The 19,665-nt window shown below is 48.6% G+C and overlaps 1 protein-coding gene across 1 annotated transcript in view; it reads left to right on the top strand.

Annotated features, from left to right (window-relative positions):
• The window catches only part of CLPB (ClpB homolog, mitochondrial AAA ATPase chaperonin), a 266,010-nt gene that overhangs the window by 11,204 nt on the left and 235,141 nt on the right, over positions 1-19,665 (top strand). The window contains exon 2 of the mRNA XM_030199980.1: positions 8,502-8,553. Coding sequence (XP_030055840.1) covers positions 8,502-8,553 — 52 coding nt within the window. The remainder of the gene's footprint in view (positions 1-8,501; positions 8,554-19,665) is intronic.

The following is a 19,665-nucleotide window of genomic DNA, read 5'->3' as shown; positions in this document are numbered from 1 at the left end:
AAGGGCGGGGAGATGCTGCTACATGAAGAAATCCGCCTGAGGCCCCTGCCTCAGTTGGCTTAATTGTAGGGCCGCCACTTATTCCCGATGCATCCTGACATTCAGGACCTTATTACAGCAGAATGGGTCTCACCAGATGCGGGGTTGAGTGTGAAACGAACCATGGGTTTCCTCTACCCATTGATTCCGGAGGAGAAGGAGAAATTGCAGCTTCCCAGGTTGGTCTCCCTTAGTTACAGCCATGACAAAAAAAAAACACCTTGCTGATGGAAGGGGCCATTGCCCTAAAAGACTTACAGGATAAGAAGCTAGAAGGCTCACTGAAACAAGCCTTTGAAATGGCTTTTTTTGGGCCTTCAAGCGACATTGTGCAGTTCATTTGTGGCAAGAGCATATGGCAGCAGTTTTCAACGTAAGACAGTTTTTCACGGAGAGAGTAGTGGATGCTTGGAATGCCCTCCTGCGGGAGGTGGTGGAAATGAAAACGGTAACAGAATTCAAACACGCGTGGGATAAACATAAAGGAATCCTGTTCAGAAGGAATGGATCCTAAGGAGCTTAGCCGAGATTGGGTGGCAGAGCCGGTGGCAGGAGGCGGGGATAGTGCTGGGCAGACTTACACGGTCTGTGCCCTGAAAGGACAGGTACAAATCAAAGTAGGGTATACACAAAAAGTAGCACACATGAGTTGTCTTGTTGGGCAGACTAGATGGACCATGCAGGTCTTTTTCTGCTGTCATTTACTATGTTACTATATAATGTCCATCAGAGGTTTCTATGTTTTGCAGTGCTGGGCTGTCATTTCTAGTTCAGGGCTTTGCCCTTCACCAAGAACGCTTACCAAGCTTATGGTTGTGGTGGCAGCCTTTGACACAGCGGAATCAGAGTTCACCTGTATCTCAGTGACTGGCTTATTCACGTGCTGTCCTGTTCGGACAGCATGGTGGTGACATAGTGTCCATCTTCTGCAGTCATTGGGTTGAGTGATCAATTTTGAGAAAAGTAGACTAACTCCACTGCTGATGCTGGAGTATCAGGGTGTTCTATTGACACAGCAAGGGAGAGGGTTTTTCTCACATAATGCAAGAGGTTGTAGCTGGTTTAACAGATTCGTCTTCTCCTTAGTCATGGCAGGCCCAGGGTCAGGGACTATGTCCAGGTTCTGGGGTCAATGATAGCGGCGATGGAAGTGGTGCCATAGGTAAGGGCTCATATGTGGCCTTTATAGGAGTCTTTTGTCAGCAGCTGGTCTCTGGTGTCACAGAAGTAAACTTTCATCTTCCTGGGACACTGGCTGTCAGACGGAGTATATAGTGGTGGTTGTCACTTGGGAATTTGACCATCAGTGCTTCCTTTTCAATAACACAATGGGAGGTGGTGACAGTGGACACCGGCAAGTCGGGTTGGAGAGCTCATTACAAGTTCCATCTGGCACAGAACACATGGATGGAACAGGAGTCTCACTGGTCGATAAATCACTTGGAGCTCAGGGTAGTGCGGAATGCCTTGCGCTTCCTTTCTGGCGGGGGCCTCAGTCTCAGTTTTCAGACAATGTGACAGCGGTGGCTTATATCAGCAAAGAAGGTAGGACCCATAGCCATCCGTTGGTGGTGGAGGAGGCCTCCCTCATGAGTTGGGGGCAGAGAAAACCTTCTCTGCTTGTCATCAGCTCACATGCTGGGTCCTTGAATTTGTGGAGGCGAACTTTCTCAGCAAGCCCTCCTTGGACCTGCGAGAACGGGAACTATCAAGCCAGGGTTTTCAGTTGATAGTGGATTGATGGGGTTCTCTACTTCTGGACTTGATGTCGACAAAATGGAATGCCAAAGTTCCCAAGTTCTTCAGCCTTCGGAAAGAACCGGGTTCAATATCTTATTGCAGCCCTGGCTAGAGACACATCTACTGTACGGGCCCCATTGTTGGCCATGTGTCAAAAAGGATCGCATTGCATCAGGGTCAAATAATTCTCGTAGCCCCAGATTGGCCGCAGAGGCCATGATACGTGGACCTGATTCAACTGCCAGACTGGGTCCTCTCTGTCTTTTGCAGGTTCACGGCCTACGGAAGCAAAGTCTGGGGCTTGTGGAGCATCTCTGCCCCTTTGGTCATATGATTTGGCCATTGAAAGGAGTCAGTTGAGATGAAAAGTTTCTGATTCGGTCATTGCTACCTTGCTTCATGCTTGGAAACGCTGTACATCTATGGAGTATGTGAGGGTGTGGAGAACATTCGCATGCTGGTGGTCCGAGTGCAGACTTTCTCGCTTCTCTGCTAAGATTGTGTACATCCCGTTTCTCCAGGCAGGCCTTCAGAAAGGATTGGTGTTGGGTTCTCTAAAAGTTTAGGTTGTGGCTTTGGTTTTCTTCATGGACTGGCTACAAAAATGTCTCTTGAATCTCACCTGGATATCTTTCAATTTCTTGTGGGGAGCAGACCGCTTACAGCATCCCTTTCATATACTGTGTCCAGAGTAGAATCTTAATTTGGGCTCTGCAGAAGCCTCCTTTTGAACCACTCTGGAAGGCCTCCTTGAAAGATGTTACCCTAAAGACAGCATTCTTGGTGGCTGTTGCATCTGTACGTAGAGTTTTGGAGCTTCAGGCTCTCTTGTTGGGATTCCTTTCTTCACTTTTCGGAGGTGTCCCTGCGCACAGATCCTTGCTTTCATCTGAAAGTGGTATCAGCATTTCATCTCAACAATCTGTGGAGCTTTTGTCCTTATGTAGAGAGGATGAAGAGGCTCGGTATTCTTTCCTGAAGCTTCTCAATATGCGTAGAATCTTCAATAGATATCTGGAACTAATGAATGAGTTTCGCAAATTGGACAGATTGTGCTTTTTGGTAAACAGAGGCTTGGCCTCATGGCTTCCAAGCCCACAATTTATAGATGGCCAAAGGAGACTTTTGCGTTGGCTTATTTGCTCGCAGGGAAGCAGGTTCGTCAAGTCTTGTGGCTTGTTCTTCGAGACATACAGAGACATCCTGGGCAGAGACTACCTTGCTGTGTCCGACGGATATTTGCAAGGTGGTGATGTGGTCGACACTACATACTTTTGCCAAGCAGTACAGGATGGACATTGCAGTGTGCTGAGAAGCCAGTTTTGGGGCTTCGGGCCTCAGGGTTCCACCGACTCTAGGGATTACTTTTTATACATACCACAGGTTCTGGGATAATGGGACGCTACATAATGGAAGGAGAAATTAGGTCTTACCTGATGATAATTTTCTTTCCATTAGCCCTTTCCACTATTCCACATTGAGCCCGCTCTTGTGGGATAATGTGGGGTATAAATGTACCAAAAATAAATAAAAAATATTCTAGAGGCCTTCCTGAGGTTTCCGAGATGGTTAGTGGGTGCGAAGTAATAGGCCAGGTAACGTCTGTCACTTTGCATGGTGCTTCCTGCATATCTTTGGTTCTCTACAAGTTGTTCACAGAGGTCCACACATTTTTGCTCATCTGGTTAGTATTTGGTTGTTGAGTTGTTTAAGGTTATTGTGTTTGTTCTGAGTATTATCCTTACTGCTTGTTTATGTAAATACTGAGGAGCTGGACTGGATGCCAAGAGAGATGCCTCAGCTCAGTTTTCAGTTCTCTCTCCACCTACTGGTTGATGGACATAACTATCCCACAGGTTCTGGAATAGTGGAAGGATCAATGGAAAGAAAATTATCAGGTATGACCTAATTTCTCCCACCTCCCCATACGTCTCTTTATATCATATCACATCCACTCATAAGTATATAAGTAATGCCATACTGGGAAAAGACCAAGGGTCCATCGAGCCCAGCATCTTGTCCACGACAGCGGCCAATCCAGGCCAAGGGCACCTGGCAAGCTTCCCAAACGTACAAACATTCTATACGTGTTATTCCTGGAATTGTGGATTTTTCCCAAGTCCATTTAGTAGCGGTTTATGGACTTGTCCTTTAGGAAATTGTCCAACCCCTCTTTAAACTCTGCTAAGCTAACCGCCTTTACCACGTTCTCCGGCAACAAATTCCAGAGTTTAATTATACGTTGGGTGAAGAAAACTTTTCTCCGATTTGTTTTAAATTTACTACACTGTAGTTTCATCGCATGCCCCCTAGTCCTAGTATTTTTGGAAAGCGTGAACAGACGCTTCACATCCACCTTTTCCACTCCACTCATTATTTTATATACCTCTATCATGTCTCCCCTCAGCCGTCTCTTCTCCAAGCTGAATAGCCCTAGCCTCCTTACTCCTTCATTCTCTCCTTTCCTACTCATTCATACGCACTTATACTTTACAACATCATTTGATGTGCCTGTCATGATGGCCGTATAGTAAGTCCTAATAAACAAGTATTCTTCCATATTTCCCATTCTCCTGTTTTGCTCCTGCTTCCCGTGGCAGTATTCCTTCCTCATGCACTCAGTCTCCTGCTTTGGGTTACAGCTGCTAAAACTCCTTCGGAGACCGTCTTGAGAGAGATTTGGAAACATGAGTAGCTTGACTCCATAAAAATGTACAGACTTTTCCTTAGAAAAAATGTTTCCTGTCTGAGAACTACACAAAGGAGGCCTCCTAAAGTAGATTTATTGGCAGTTTCCTGAAAAGAAGTCTCCAATAAGGCAGTTCAATTGACTTGCTCTGGAACATATTGTCCACCATTTGTTCCCAGAACATTATTTGCCTTGTACATGTCTGGGAGTTAATTTGGGTCCAGATGTAAAATACCCACCATATATTGATTAAACATCTCATCTGGAGAGATCAGGTTACAAAAACAATAAAAATGTAAATGATTTCAATCTTAACAAATTTTTTGTCCTCTTTATATTATTATTATTACATTTGTACCCCGCGCTTTCCCACACAATGCAGGCTCAATACGGCTTACGTAGTAATTTGAAATACAAAGTTAATAGAATTTTAATAAAACAGTAGTAAAACAATGTAAAGTTGGGCTTAGTAGTGTATGATAAGTTGAGCTAGATAATATATGACTAGGAAGGCAGGTCTAAGCTACAGGATTGCTTGCTGTCACATCAAGGTGATGCTCTTCTTTCAGGTGACCTTGCTTCTGTAAAGTAAGGCAGCACATTGGCTGCCAGGCTGGCCATGGAATTACTTCTCTAAAGACCACCTCTGTACTCTTTCTGTCTCTCAGTTTCTGATACTTTAGCTTCTAGAGATTTTACTCGTGCCCTGAGGGCCAAGAACTCTTTGCACCAAGCACAGACACAGCTTCTCACCAACTGGTAGGAAATCACATGTGTTGTACTTGGTGCGGAAGATTGGATAGTCCCCCATCTCATTACTGGACTTCTGTCTTCATTTTAGTGTTGAACCGACATCAAATGAAACCTGCTGATATTTATTTATTTGTTGCATTTGTATCCCACCTCTTTGCAGGCTCAAAGTGGCTTACAATACATCATGAGTAGTGGAAGAATATTAGTAAATAAACATTTAGTATTACAAAGTCTTGGTCAGCATGATGATAAAGTTATAATATACAAGCAGATATAGTGAAACAGTTCTAAACATAGATGGGCAAGTTGTGCATATTCACATTGGTTGATCTATGTGGTAGGCTTTATTAAAGAGATGGGTCTTCAGTAATACACAGAAGTTCGTTGTTTTGTAGATCGATTTCAAGCTGCGTGGCAGTGCGTTCCATAACTGCATGCTCAGGTAGGTAAAGTTTGACGCATGCATTAGTTTGTATTTCATTCCTTTGCAGCTGGGGAAGTGTAGATCAAGGAATGTGCGGGATGATCTTTTGGCATTCCTAGGTGGTAGGTCTATCAGGTCTGACATGTAAGCTGGTGCGTCTCCATGGATAATTTTGTGAACTAGTGAGCATACTTTGAACGTGATGCGTTCCTTGAGTGGGAGCCAGTGTAATTTTTCTTCTAAGGGCTTGGCGCTTTCAAATTTTGGTTTGTCAAATATGAGTCTAGCTGCAGTGTTCTGGGCTGTCTGGAGTTTCTTGATTATTTGTTCTTTGCAGCCGGCATATAGTGCGTTGCAATAGTCTACATGACTATTTATATTTTTTTCTAGTGTTTTGTTTCTAGTTTTGTATGTGTGTGGAGATTTCTTTCGTGGTGGCATGTTTGTTTAATTTTATACATGGAGAGCGGAGGAATAGCTTAATAGAGCAGCAGGCTGAGAACGAGTCACTTAACCACTTGAACAGGTCACGTAATCTTCCATTGTCTGGGCTATAAACGTAGATTGTAAGCCCTCTAAGGATAGGAAAATAATCTACTGTAGCTGAGTGTAACTTGCCTTAAATTACTAAGAAAAGGATGATCCAAATACAAAATAAATGCATATCTTGGCTGTAGAAGTTGAGGGATTGTGTCATGGTACCTCCAGGGGAGATCCGGGAAATTATAGACCGGTGAGTCTGATGTCGGTGCCGGGGAAAATGGTAGAGGCTATTATTAAAAACAAAATTACAGATCACATCCAAGGACATTGATTACTGAGACCAAGTCAGCACGGCTTTTGTGTGGGGAAATCTTGCCTGACCAATTTACTTCAATTCTTTGAAGGAGTAAACAAACATGTGGACAAAGGGGAGTCGGTTGATATTGTGTATCTGGATTTTCAAAAGGCGTTTGACAAGGTACCTTCTGAAAGGCTACAGAGGAAATTGGAGGGTCATGGGATAGGAGGAAATGTCCTATTGTGGATTAAAAACTGGTTGAAGGATAGGAAACAGAGAGTGGGGTTAAATGGGCAGTATTCACAATGGAGAAGGGTAGTTAGTGGGGTTCCTCAGGGGTCCGTGCTAGGACCGCTGCTTTTTAATATATTTATAAATGATTTAGAGATGGGAGTAACTAGCGAGGTAATTAAATTTGCTGATGACACAAAGTTATTCAAAGTCGTTAAATCGCGACAGGATTGTGAAAAATTAGAAGAGGACCTTATGAGACTGGGAGACTGGGCGGCTAAATGGCAGATGATGTTTAATGTGAGCAAGTGCAAGGTGATGCATGTGGGAAAAAAGAACCCGAATTATAGCTACGTCATGCAAGGTTCCACGTTAGGAGTTACGGACCAAGAAAGGGATCTGGGTGTCGTCGTCGATAACACACTGAAACCTTCTGCTCAGTGTGCTGCTGCGGCTAAGAAAGCAAATAGAATGTTGGGTATTATTAGGAAAGGTATGGAAAACAGGTGTGAGGATGTTATAATGCCGTTGTATCGCTCCATGGTGCGACCGCACCTTGAGTATTGTGTTCAATTCTGGTCGCCGCATCTCAAGAAAGATATAGTAGAATTGGAAAAGGTGCAGCGAAGGCCGACTAAAATGATAGCGGGGATGGGACGACTTCCCTATGAAGAAAGACTAAGGAGGCTAGGGCTATTCAGCTTGGAGAAGAGACGGCTGAGGGGAGACATGATAGAGGTATATAAAATAATGAGTGGAGTGGAACAGGTGGATGTGAAGCGTCTGTTCACGCTTTCCAAAAATACTAGGACTAGGGGGCCTGCGATGAAACTACAGTGTAGTAAATTTAAAACAAATCGGAGAAAATTTTTCTTCACCCAACGTGTAATTAAACTCTGGAATTCGTTGCCGGAGAAAGTGGTGAAGGCGGTTAGCTTAGCAGAGTTTAAAAAGGGGTTGGACGGTTTCCTAAAGGACAAGTCCATAAACCGCTACTAAACGGACTTGGAAAAATCCAAAATTCCAGGAATAACATGTATAGAATGTTTGTACGTTTGGGCAGCTTGCCAGGTGCCCTTGGCCTGGATTGGCTGCTGTCGTGGACAGGATGCTGGGCTCGATGGACCCTTGGTCTTTTCCCAGTATGGCATTACTTATGTACTTATGTACTTTCAGCTTTGTACTGAAGATGTTTTAGATATTTTGTATTTATTTTGGTCTTAATTATCTTAGATATTGTTCTTGAGGGATCCTGACATGATTGAGCTATTTAGAGAACCGTGTTACACAGTCGAGATCAGACTATCAACACACTTGTGGGAAATAATTTGCAGAACAGCCACTCCTTTCCCCTCCCCCCCACCATCAAATGTTTGAACACTGAAGTGGTATGCCTGTTACATGAGCTCCAAACTAGTTTGGCTATAGATGCTCACTGAGAATCTGTGATGATGAATACAATGCATGTGTCTGAAGTTTGGGGCCAGCCCATGTGCTCCCGCCCTTGCTGGATGCAGTTTGAGACTGTCAATGAAATCAAATATGCCAAGCAAATACTGTACACACTTCCAGAATTTTAAGTATATTGAGTGTCATGCAATGTTTTTTTCCTCTGCATTCTTTGGGACAGTATCTCCAAGTGGCATGAAACTTGATGAGAAGCTCATGCCCTGCAGTACCCCCCCTTACACCAGTGGAGACGCTAATATTCTGTGGTTTTGCCTTATTGTAAATAGAAACCTATATGACCACCTTAACAAGTATGTGACTGGCCTTGCTTTCTTGGTATCTCCCTAGGTCTGATAATTTGCTTAACGTGTTTTTTTTTTCTTTTTTTTTGGCAGAAGAAGCTTTGTTAGAAGCTGCAAGAACGAACAATATTCAGGAAGTCAGCAGGTAAGAGCAGGTGAAAGTATAGTTTGATTTGAAGGTATAATTATTATCAGCTGGTTTTGAGGTTCATTCGTTAAGGGCATGGATCCTTTTTTTGCAGAAGGTGCAGAGAGCAACAAAAAACAGTGGTCTAGATTATAATGCACATGAGGAGAGGTTAAAGGTGAGTTTATTTGCCTTGAAAAGAGAAGCTGGTTCTGTCACTCAGTGAGGAGAGAACCAGAACCAGTGGGCTTAAACTAGAGTAGGGAAATTTAGATTTGAAAACAGGAAGAACTGTGGGGAGAGATGGTTAAACTCTATCATTGGTGGTTGTAACGAGTAGGTCAAACATATGGGAAGGTTTGGTAATGAGCAATCTTGCCTGGTGGTAGAATATTGGCTAGATCAGTGATGGCGAACCTATTGTACGCATGCCAGAGAGGGCACGCAGAGCCCTCTCCCTTGGCACGCGCGCCGTCGCTGGTCCGCCCACTCTCCCTCCCTCCAAGTACCAGGCCGGCCTCCCTCCCTCTGAGTACCAGGCCGGCCTCCCTCCTTCCCACCAAGCATCAGGCCGCCCCGCCCGTCCTCCCTCCCTCCCAGCACCAGGGCCTTCCTTCCTCCTCTGAAATTTAAAAAGCGTACCGGGTTAAGGCGGCGTCGGCAGTATCAGCGGCAACGAAAAGCGTGTTCTTCACTCGGCGCGCCTTCCCTTCTGTCTCTCAAGCTCTGGTCCCGCCCTCATAGGCGGGACCAGAGCTTGAGAGACAGAAGGGAAGGCGTGCCAAACGAAGAATATGCTTTTCGTTGCCGCTGCCACTGCCGACGCTGCCTTAACCCGGTACGCTTTTTAAATTTCAGAGGAGGAGGGGGGGTCCTGGTGCTGGGAGGGAGGGAGGACGGGCGAGCGGCCTGATGCTTGTTTGGTTGGCGGGAGGTAGGCAGGCAGGCCTGCTGCTGGGTGCTGCTGGGTGCTGGAGGGAGGGAGGTCTGATGCTGGGTGCTGGGAGGGCGGGCAGGGGGGAGAGGAGGGTGGCTGTACATGGGTGGCTGGAGGGGAGAGGAGGGTGGCTGGACATTTGTGGCTGGAGGGGAGAGGAGGGTTGCTGGACATGGATGGAGGGCAAGAAATGAAGAAGAAAGGAGGAAAGTAAAGAAATAAATGGAAAGGAAGCCCTGGAAACGGAGTTAAGAGAACAGATAGCAGCAGAATCAGAGACTGGACCAATATGGATAGAAAATCAAAATCACCAGACAAAGGTAGAAAAAAATCATTTTATTTTCATTTTAGTGTTTGGAATATGTCCAATTTGAGAATTTACATCTGCTGTCTTATTTTGCACTGGGTATACTGGAGCTGTAACAACTTACAGAAATGATTTATAATGAAAGAAAATCATATTATTTTTTTCTCCTATACTAGTATAATATTTTCAATGATGTCTGTTTATATGCGCCATGGCTGGTGGAAGGGGTGTGGCTATCATAGCTTTGGAGTCATAGGTGGTGACCCCGCCCATAATGAGTACCGGCACTTTGCGATAAATAATTAGATTTTGGGTTGCTGTTTGGGCACACGGTCTCTGAAAGGTTCGCCATCTCTGGGCTAGATCTAGTGATGGTACCTTTCTACCCTAACATAACGTTTTACTTTTTTGATCTTCAAACCAGCTAAAACCATTTCTTGGATCACGGGATTTCATCCAACACCTTCTGTTACTCCCATTCTTTTCCACAGACCCATCCCAACTGGTATCACTGTTTGTTATCTTGGTATCATTTTTTATTTAGAACTGACTTTTACTCCCCAGATTGCTCACCTACTAAAATATGGATTTATTGTTCTCAGGCAACTAAGATCCATTCGGAGTTAAATCTACTTTGCCTCCCTACACACGTTGGTGCAGCTTTCCTAACATCACGTTTAGATTACTGTAACTGCCTATTGTGGCATCCCTAAATTTCTGTCACTTAGCAGACCCTCCAAATCTCAGTGGCTCGAGATTCAATCACGCCTGTAGATTCAGTCACGCTTTCCCATTACTCATAAGACTCCATTAGCTTCCTGTTTACTATAGGTCTATTTTTAAATTTCTTTGCCTTGCATATAAGGCTTTCCACCTTGGTACACCATCTTATCTTTCTTCTTTATTCCCTACACTCCTAATCATCAGCTCAGATCTCTAGATGCAAATCGCCTCTCTTCCAAACCCCTATATAGTTCATTATGAGACCACACATTCAACAGCCTTTTTTTCTTGCTGCCTCGAAATGCTGGCATGACCTCCACCCCCCCCCCCCACCCCCCCCAGTCGAAGCTGAGGCTTCACTCCCCAAATTCAAGCAACTTCTGAAAACACATTTTTTTTTTTCAATCAGCTTTCGGGCTCTCAGCCCCTTCTCCCATCTGAAGTGCTGGACTTGTGACCACAAATCTGGGCACTCTGATCACCCCGATCTGCTCTCGTACTTGAGTGAATGACCCTATCCTATTATATTGGCATTCCTTTTCCTTTCCTTTCCTTTTAATTGTATTCTGTAAACCGCTTTGACCAACTCTGTTGTATCAGCGGTATATCAAGTTTCTAAATAAACTAAACAACAGGGTCATGTTGGGAGGACTTTGATTCACAAGGGACAAACCTGGAAGTTTGGTCCCTGAGTCACTAGGAGCAGGCTGGAGATAGACTGCAAATTGTAAGGAGAGACGAACTAGGAGTGTTGTTTTAGGTGAAGGAGGTTGAGCTGGGACTGTGTGTTTGTCATGAGAGACAGTCTGAGAATGCTGGCCAAATACGAAAGGATAGGGTTGTGGGGGGGTGGTCTGTCTTGGTCAGTAGGAATAGATTGGAGGATGTTAATCACTAGGCTGCAGATGTGTCCTTGGGTATTAGGTAGACTGAAAGGCTGTCTCTGGGTGATAAGGGACATGCTGGGCGTTCATCTCTAGGGTATGAAAGGATGGGCTGGAGGGGTAGGTATGCAGTTTGCCCTTAGGTCCCACAGATTTCAACTGTGTCCAGAACCCAGTGTGTCTGCCCAGAATATGGTCAGTGAATGTGACTTTTCTTTCATAGCACATTTGAGTAAATTATTAGGCTCTCTGTTTCTGCTCATGCTATTCCTCATTGTCTTTTTTAAGGGCAGATGATTGAAAACCCGCCCTATGCCAAACAGTGCTCTAAAAATATTACTGGAACAGCGTGGGGCTTTACCGCCCCTATGATCAGAGATAATAGCATGCAAATTCATGCACGCTATTATCTCTGATCATAGGGTAAAGTGTGGGAGGATTTTGCCTGAGCATTCGCATGGGCACAATCCTCCTGCACTTGTTTGACAGGTCTAGGCTGTCAAAAGCCCAGTCGTGCCAAACATAGGGGCTGGAGGTCCATGGGACCACCAGAGCCCAAATACCCCTACCCCAAGCCAAGGGAAATGGGGGCTGGAGGTCCGGTGGACAATCCAGTCTCCCCGACCCCCCCCCAACACAAGTTCTGGGGGGGGGGGGGGCTGGAGATCTGGTGGGTCTGCAGCTCCCCTTAACTCCCCCCCCCCCCATAGCATCCCCTCAGATGTCCCAAGTGGCCCAGAGTGCTGCGGGTCAATTCCCCCCCCCCCCCCACACCTGGTGGTCTAGGGGCCCTTCCCCACCCCCTTACCTTCAGTTGGAGGAGGAGGTGGCCTCCCTCCTCTTCCATCAACGCCACTTTGAAAGTGGTGGCGCCCAGCCCTGTCCAGTGCATCCTGCGATGCGCTGGGCGGGGCTTCACTCCATATAAGAGAAACCCTGTAGCGTCCTTCCTGCAGGACCATGGTCCTGACGAGTTTGGTAGGAATGACAACCATTTTCCCTGTGCTGCTAAATCATGGGCAGCAGCTCCCTGGGGAGGGGGGCGGACCTTACAGTGGTAGTGCCAGCACACAGTCTGCCTTGGTGCCAGTGGGGATCCATCCCCATGGTCTCTCAAGTCCTCCCCCTCCCCCCCCAGTCTCTTGGTCTCCTTTCTGGAATGGCTGCAGCAGGTGGAGGTCCTGGCAGCGGGTGTGACCCCTCAAGAGTTATGCGTGGGAGGAGGTTGATTCTTTCCTGGTGATCCTGAAGTAAAGGGCCCTTGAGGGCCTCATCCGAGTGGTGAAGCATCCAAGGCCTGATCCAGCTTGTGGTGGGCAGAAGGGGAGTGGGGTTATGGCAGACCTTTCCTGGGAAACCCTCGCTAGATGCAGGTTTGGATATTGACCCTCCCCAAATGGAGGTGGAAATTCATTCACTGATCATCTGCCTTTAGATATGGCTGAGCTCCCTGGGTTATCTCCTGTGTCGGAGGCCTTGCGCTTTGTTGGCTATTTCCTCATTGGCGAGTTCTCGCATGATTGTTAGCGGAGTAGGAGAGGGAGCCTTGCAGGAGGCTAAGGCTTTTGAGGCTCTAGGAAGTGGAGAGGTATTGGTGAATACACGAAGTGGACACCTTCATGTTGGCAGCGACCAAGAAGACAACTGTTCCTGTGGAGGATGAGTCTGTTTTCAGGGAGACCAATGAGAGAAAGATGGCGCACCTTCTCATGGTTATTGGTTATTGACTATGAACTCTCTACAAAACTTCTTGCAAAACGTTTGCAAATTTATCTACCCCAGTTTAGTTCTGGATGATTGGGCCAGCTTTATAATCTGTCGGCGGACCCTGGACAATATACACTGGGTCTTACAACTAATGTGGCATGCCAAATTGGGACAAATTCCAGCGTGTTAGGCTTGGTAGACTATCAAAAACTTTTACTATCCGATGATGACCCTGGAAATGGTGGGTATGAATGGCTGATATTTAAAATGAATGAAAACTATTTATACAAAACCTTGAACTACTTTACAAATTAATGAATCCTATGTGGATAGTTTTGAATTAGCAGGGGGACAAGCGAGGGGTGGGGTGTTCTCTGTCTCCACTATTGTTTGCCCTGGCTGTGGATCCTTTGTTGCAGGTAGTGCTTTTTCCATGTTTTTATTCTCTCCTAGAGAGGACTTTGTAAAGTGTCAGGTGCCTCAGAAGTTAAATAGGAACTTCCATATCATCAAGCTGATCAATCCATAGACTGGTGGGTTGTGTCCATCTACCAGCAGGTGGAGATAGAGAGCAAACTTTTGCCTCCCTATATGTGGTCATGTGCTGCCGGAAACTCCCCAGTATGTTCTCTATCTCAGCAGGTGGTGGTCACACACAGCAGCAGCTCTGGCTAGGCCTCCAAGCCTAATCCTTAGGTTTTGTTGAGGCCTGGGGTTGAGGGCTCTTCTTGAGCAAGTGCAAACCTGGTGGTGCCAGGTCCCTCCTTTTCTCCCCCCTCCCGCTGGCTCCGTTAAAAAAAAAAAAAAAAAAATTTTAAACGTCCTTAAAGGCGTTTATTTCGACGTTTATTTAAACGTTCATTGCAGCTACTCACTGGGACACCAGTTCGTTACAGCTCGGAGCGGCAAGCAGGTAATTTTTACCTTTTTATAGCGGGCAGGGGGTTCCCCGATTCTTCTCCTCGTGGCATATGGCGTCGGAGGGCGAGGGCGCAAAGGGTCGCTCCCCGGTTCGCTTGTGCGCTTCTAGAGGGGATGCGGGGGTCTTACAACCTGATTCGCCCTTGTTGGGTGACAGTTTCGTGACCGATGAATGTCCCGGTCCTTCCTCCGGCGTGGCGGTTTTTCCCGCCATAAACGCCCATCCCCCGCTCCTCGCCTCCGCCATGTTGGCCGGCCACGCGGCTCGGACGGCTTCTTCGGGGCCGCCCTTGAGGTTGGAGACATTAATGCCATGTACGCCCTTAATTTGGGCGAGGGCACAAAGCGGCTAAAGTTGAGCGCCGCTCTTCCCGCGCGGCTCCTTCGCGGAGTGTCGCGCCGGACGCCATCTTGGATGCGCAGCATGTTTCTCCCCCGCTCTTGCGAGCGCCGGTTGAGGGTGCGTCTAGGGCTGTTGCCCAGGCTGCGGAAGTGCACAGTCTGGGGGGTTTCTCCCCCGAGTTTGTTTTGCTGCTGCATCAGGCTTTCCTCATGCACAACGCTGCCCCTGCTCCCTCGTCTGGTAAAGAGGTTGAGGTTCCCAGAGGTAAACGTCCTCGGGTTGATTCTCAGGCCTTGGAGGACTTTGTCTCCTCCGATGTAGATGAGGGCAGCGTGTCTGAGGTCTCCCAACGGTCCTTTGCGGATTCCTTGGAGGAGATGGATCCCCGCTCGGATGGAGCGGATGACCCCTCTGCAGCGCGGCTTTTTAGCCCAGAGGATTTGCCCAACCTGTTGTTACAGGCCATGGACACTTTGAAGATTTCCTCTCCGGAGGACGTCTCTCCCTCAGCCCCTGTTGGCTCTGCCATTATGCTGGGGACGAAGCGCCCGCCTAGAACCTTCCACGTGCATGATGCCATGCACACCTTAATTTCGGCTCCATGGGATGTCCCGGAAGCGAGCCTTAAAGTGGCTAGGGCTATGTCCCGCCTCTATCCTTTGGCTGTGAGTGAACGTGAGGCCTATCTGTGGCCTACCGTGGATTCTTTAATCACTGCGGTGACTAAGAAAACGGCTTTGCCGGTGGAAGGTGGCACGGCCCTAAAGGACGCCCAAGACAGAAGATTGGAGGTGGCCTTAAGGTCGTCCTTTGAGGCAGCTGCTTTAAGTTTGCAGGCCTCAGTTTGCGGCTCCTATGTGACAGGGCGTGCCTGATTATGGTGCAGCGGGCTTCCCCCTCGGATCATTCCTCGAGGGCTGATTGGCCGGCCCTGAAATCGGGCTTAGCCTATTTGGCAGACTTGCTGTATGATGTCTTGAGGGCCTCAGCTAAAGGCATGGCTCAGACAATCTCTGCGCGGCGGTGGCTATGGCTGAAACATTGGTCTGCTGACCACGCCTCTAAATCCCGCCTGGCTAGATTGCCTTTTAAAGGCAAGCTGCTCTTTGGGGTCGAGCTGGACAAAATCGTGACCGATCTCGGCACGTCTAAGGGCAAGAGATTACCAGAGGTCAGGGCTCGGGCTAGTACTCGTCCCGGTACCTCCAGAGGACGGTTGCAGGAAGCCCGTCGGTACCGCCCGGGCAAGTCGGGCTCCTCTGCCCCTTCTTCCTTCAAGAGGAATTTCTCCCCCAAGCAGCATTCCTTTCGCAGAGACCGCCGTCCCGGAGGTGCTCCCTCCGGTCCTCCCCCAGGGTCTCGTACCCAGTGACGGGGCCTTGGTTCACGCCCCAGTGCAGATTGGAGGACGGCTGTCCTCGTTTCTGGGTGAGCGGACCACAGTAACTTCACACGCTTGGGTGCTGGAAGTCATCAGAGACGGCTACAAGCTACAGTTCTGCCGACCCTTAAGAGACGGGCTTGTACTCTCTCCCTGCAAGTCTCCGGTCAAGCTGTGGCAGTGCAGCAGACCTTGGACAGCCTGATCCGCCTGGGTGCGGTCGTTCCGGTGCCAAAAGATCAGATTGGCAAGGGACGTTACTCCATTTACTTTGTGGTCCCAAAGAAAGGAGGTTCTGTCCGGCCTATCCTCGACCTCAAAGGGGGTCAATCGGGCCTTGAAAGTACGGCACTTTCGCATGGAGACTCTCCGCTCTGTTAAAGCGGCAGTGAAGGCAGGAGAGGTCTTGACTTCCTTGGACATCAAGGAAGCGTACCTGCATATTCCCATCTGGCCTCCTCTCCAACGCTTTCTGCGTTTTACAGTCCTGAGACGACACTTCCAGTTCAGAGCCCTCCCTTTTGGGTTGGCTACTGCTCCGCGGACCTTTTCCAAAGTAATGGGGGTCATAGCGGCCTTCCTGCTAAAGGAAGGAGTACAAGTCCATCCTTATCTGGACGACTGGTTGATCCGAGCCCCCTCTTCTGAAGAGTGCGGCAAGGCTATGGACCGGGTAGTTGCTCTTTTGAGCTCCCTGGGATGGATCATCAACTGGAAGAAGAGCCAGCTGCGCCCGACTCAGTCCCTGGAGTATCTGGGAGTTCGATTCGACACCCAAGTGGGCAGAGTGTTCCTGCCAGACAATCGGATTGTCAAGCTTCAGGCTCAGGTGGACTAGTTCCTAGTAGCCTCTCCTATTCGGGCTTGGGACTACGTGCAGCTGTTGGGCTCTATGACGGCCACGATGGAAGTAGTGCCCTGGGCCAGGGCTCATATGAGACCACTACAGCTATCTCTGCTGCTGCGCTGGACTCCGATGTCGGAGGATTATGCTGTGCGCCTTCCCTTGGACCCAGCAGTGCGCAAGGCGCTGAGCTGGTGGACGCAGACAGACAAGTTGTCTGCAGGAATGCCTCTGGTGACCCCGGAGTGGATTGTCGTCACGACAGACGCCTCTTTGATGGGCTGGGGAGCCCACTGCTTGGGAAGGACAGCGCAGGGGCTCTGGTCTCCTGCAGAGGCAAGTGGTCTATCAACCTCCTGGAACTCAGAGCCATTCGGTTGGTGTTATTGGAGTTCATCCCGGTACTGGTGTTGAAGCCTGTACGGGTCCTGTCGGACAATGCCACGGCTGTGGCCTATATCAACCGCCAGGGAGGTACCAAGAGCACCCCTCTAGCCAAGGAGGCTATGAATCTTTGCCAGTGGGCGGAAGCGAACCTGGAGCAGCTTTCAGCGGCCCACATTGCCGGAGCCATGAATGTCAAGGCGGTCTTTCTCAGTCGCCATACCTTGGAGCCCGGAGAGTGGCAACTATCTGCTCAGGCGTTCTTGGACATCACGAAGCGCTGGGGCCAGCCGAGCCTAGATTTGATGGCGTCATCGGCCAATTGCCAAGTGCCGCGCTTTTTCAGCAGAGGACGGGACCCTCGATACCTGGGAGTAGATGCTCTTCTCCAGCAGTGGCCGACACAAGAGCTCCTCTATGTGTTCCCGCCCTGGCCCATGTTGGGCAGGGTGCTAGACCGGGTGGCAAAGCCCCGGCAGGGTAATCCTGGTGGGTCCGGATTGGCCCAGACGTCCCTGGTATGCGGACTTGATCAGGCTCTCAGGCGACGATCCTCTGCGGCTGTCAGTGGAGCAGGGCCTGTTACATCAGGGTCCCGTGGTGATGGAGGATCCCTCCCCCTTTGGGCTTAAGGCCTGGCTATTGAGCGGCAGCGTCTGAGGAAGAAGGGCTTCTCAGACAAGGTCATCGCCACTATGCTAAGAGCGAGGAAGCGCTCTACTTCTACTGCTTACGCCAGGGTTTGGCGTATCTTTGCAGCGTGGTGTGAAGCAGGCTCACTTTCTCCCTTCACTGCTTCAATTTCTTCATTGTTGGCGTTCCTGCAAGAAGGTCTGGAGAAAGGCCTGTCGCTCAGTTCCCTTAAAGTCCAGGTAGCGGCTCTGGCTTGCTTCAGGGGCCGCCTGAAGGGTGCTTCCCTGGCTTCGCAGCCAGATGTGGTGCGCTTTCTCAAGGGAGTTAATCACCTGCGCCCTCCTCTGCACTCAGTGGTGCCTGCGTGGAATCTCAACCTGGTGCTAAGAGCATTGCAGAAGCCGCCTTTTGAACCCTTGTCAAGGGCATCTCTGAAAGACCTGACGTGGAAAGCAGTCTTTTTGGTGGCTATCACTTCAGCCAGAAGAGTTTCCGAGCTCCAGGCGCTCTCATGTCGAGAGCCTTTTCTGCAGTTCACTGAGGCAGGAGTGACTATTCGCACAGTGCCTTCCTTCCTGCCCAAGATTGTTTCTCGCTTCCATGTGATTCAGCAGCTCTGTCTCCCTTCCTTTCGTAGGGAGGACTACCCAGAGGAGTACTCTGCTCTTAAATATCTGGATGTGAGGCGAGTCATCATCAGATACTTGGAAGTGACCAATGATTTCAAGAAATCGGATCATCTGTTTGTCCTGTTTGCAGGTCCTTGTAAGGGTCTGCAGGCTGCTAAGCCTACAGTGGCAAGATGGGTCAAGGAAGCCATTGCAGCGGCTTATGTGGCCGCAAGGAAGGTGCCGCCTATCCAGCTGAAGGCTCACTCCACGAGAGCTCAGGCGGCCTCGATGGCAGAGGCCGGATCCGTCTCCTTGGAAGAGATATGCAAGGCGGCAATTTGGGCTTCGGCTCATACTTTCTCCAAGCATTACCGTTTGACGGTGGCTGCACGGGCGGAGGCCCGGTTTGGAGCTTCAGTGTTGAGGTCAGGGATTTCAATGTCCCGCCCTGGGTGAGTACTGCTTCGGTACATCCCACCAGTCTATGGATTGATCAGCTTGATGATATGGAAGGTAAAATTATGTATAATCATACCTGATAATTTTCTTTCCATTAATCATAGCTGATCAATCCATAGCCCCTCCCAGATATCTGTACTGTTTTTATTCTGATTGCATTTCAGGTGCAAGTTTAGTCTTCAGTTCCTTCAGAAAGACTTCGTGTTCAAGTTTTTTCACTTGGATTCTTCAAGAGTTGAGACGAGTTTGTGTTACAGTGAGCTGCTGCATTCCTCTCCCCCCCCGTTTTACGGGGCTGGATTGAGACATAAATTCTGCCGGCACTCCCTCCCGCTTCGTGCGGCTGTAGGGCAGCTTTGTACCCTTCCCGCTTCGGCGGTGTTAGGGTCAGTCAGCTCCTCCCGCGGTTGCGGTTGCAGGATAAGCCAGATCCCCCCGCATCGGCGGGTGTGGTGTCCCTCCCCCGCTCCGCGGGGATGAGCTGGACGGATTCCCCTCCCCCACTTGTGTGGGGATGAGCTGGGTTATTTCCCCTCCCCCGTTTCGGCGGTGGTGAGCTGGGCAGAGTGTCCCTTCGTGGGTGTAATTCTCTAAGTGCTGAGTCCTGCGGATGGAGCTTTGATATCGACATACTGAGGAGTTTCCGGCAGCACATGACCACATATAGGGAGGCAAAAGTTTGCTCTCTATCTCCACCTGCTGGTAGATGGACACAACCCACCAGTCTATGGATTGATCAGCTATGATTAATGGAAAGAAAATTATCAGGTATGATTATACATAATTTTACCGTAATAGATGAAAGGGTTATAACAGGTCAGGTTTCCAGCTTTCTGTTTTCCCACCTGTCAGCATAGTGAGCTGGGAATGTTCCAACTGGATGAAGATAAACTGAAACCTGCTCTATGGGTTCCAGATATAAGAAGTACTGTCAGTGTGTCACTCACCTAGAACCCCAGAGCAAGGAGGGAGTGAGTGAGTGGATGAGCACATTTG

This window comes from Microcaecilia unicolor, chromosome 4 (genome assembly GCF_901765095.1).
Source record: "Microcaecilia unicolor chromosome 4, aMicUni1.1, whole genome shotgun sequence".
Classification (NCBI taxonomy): Eukaryota; Metazoa; Chordata; class Amphibia; order Gymnophiona; family Siphonopidae; genus Microcaecilia; species Microcaecilia unicolor.
Note: the sequence above shows the minus strand (reverse complement) of the source record. Positions and strands in the feature narration are given on the sequence as shown.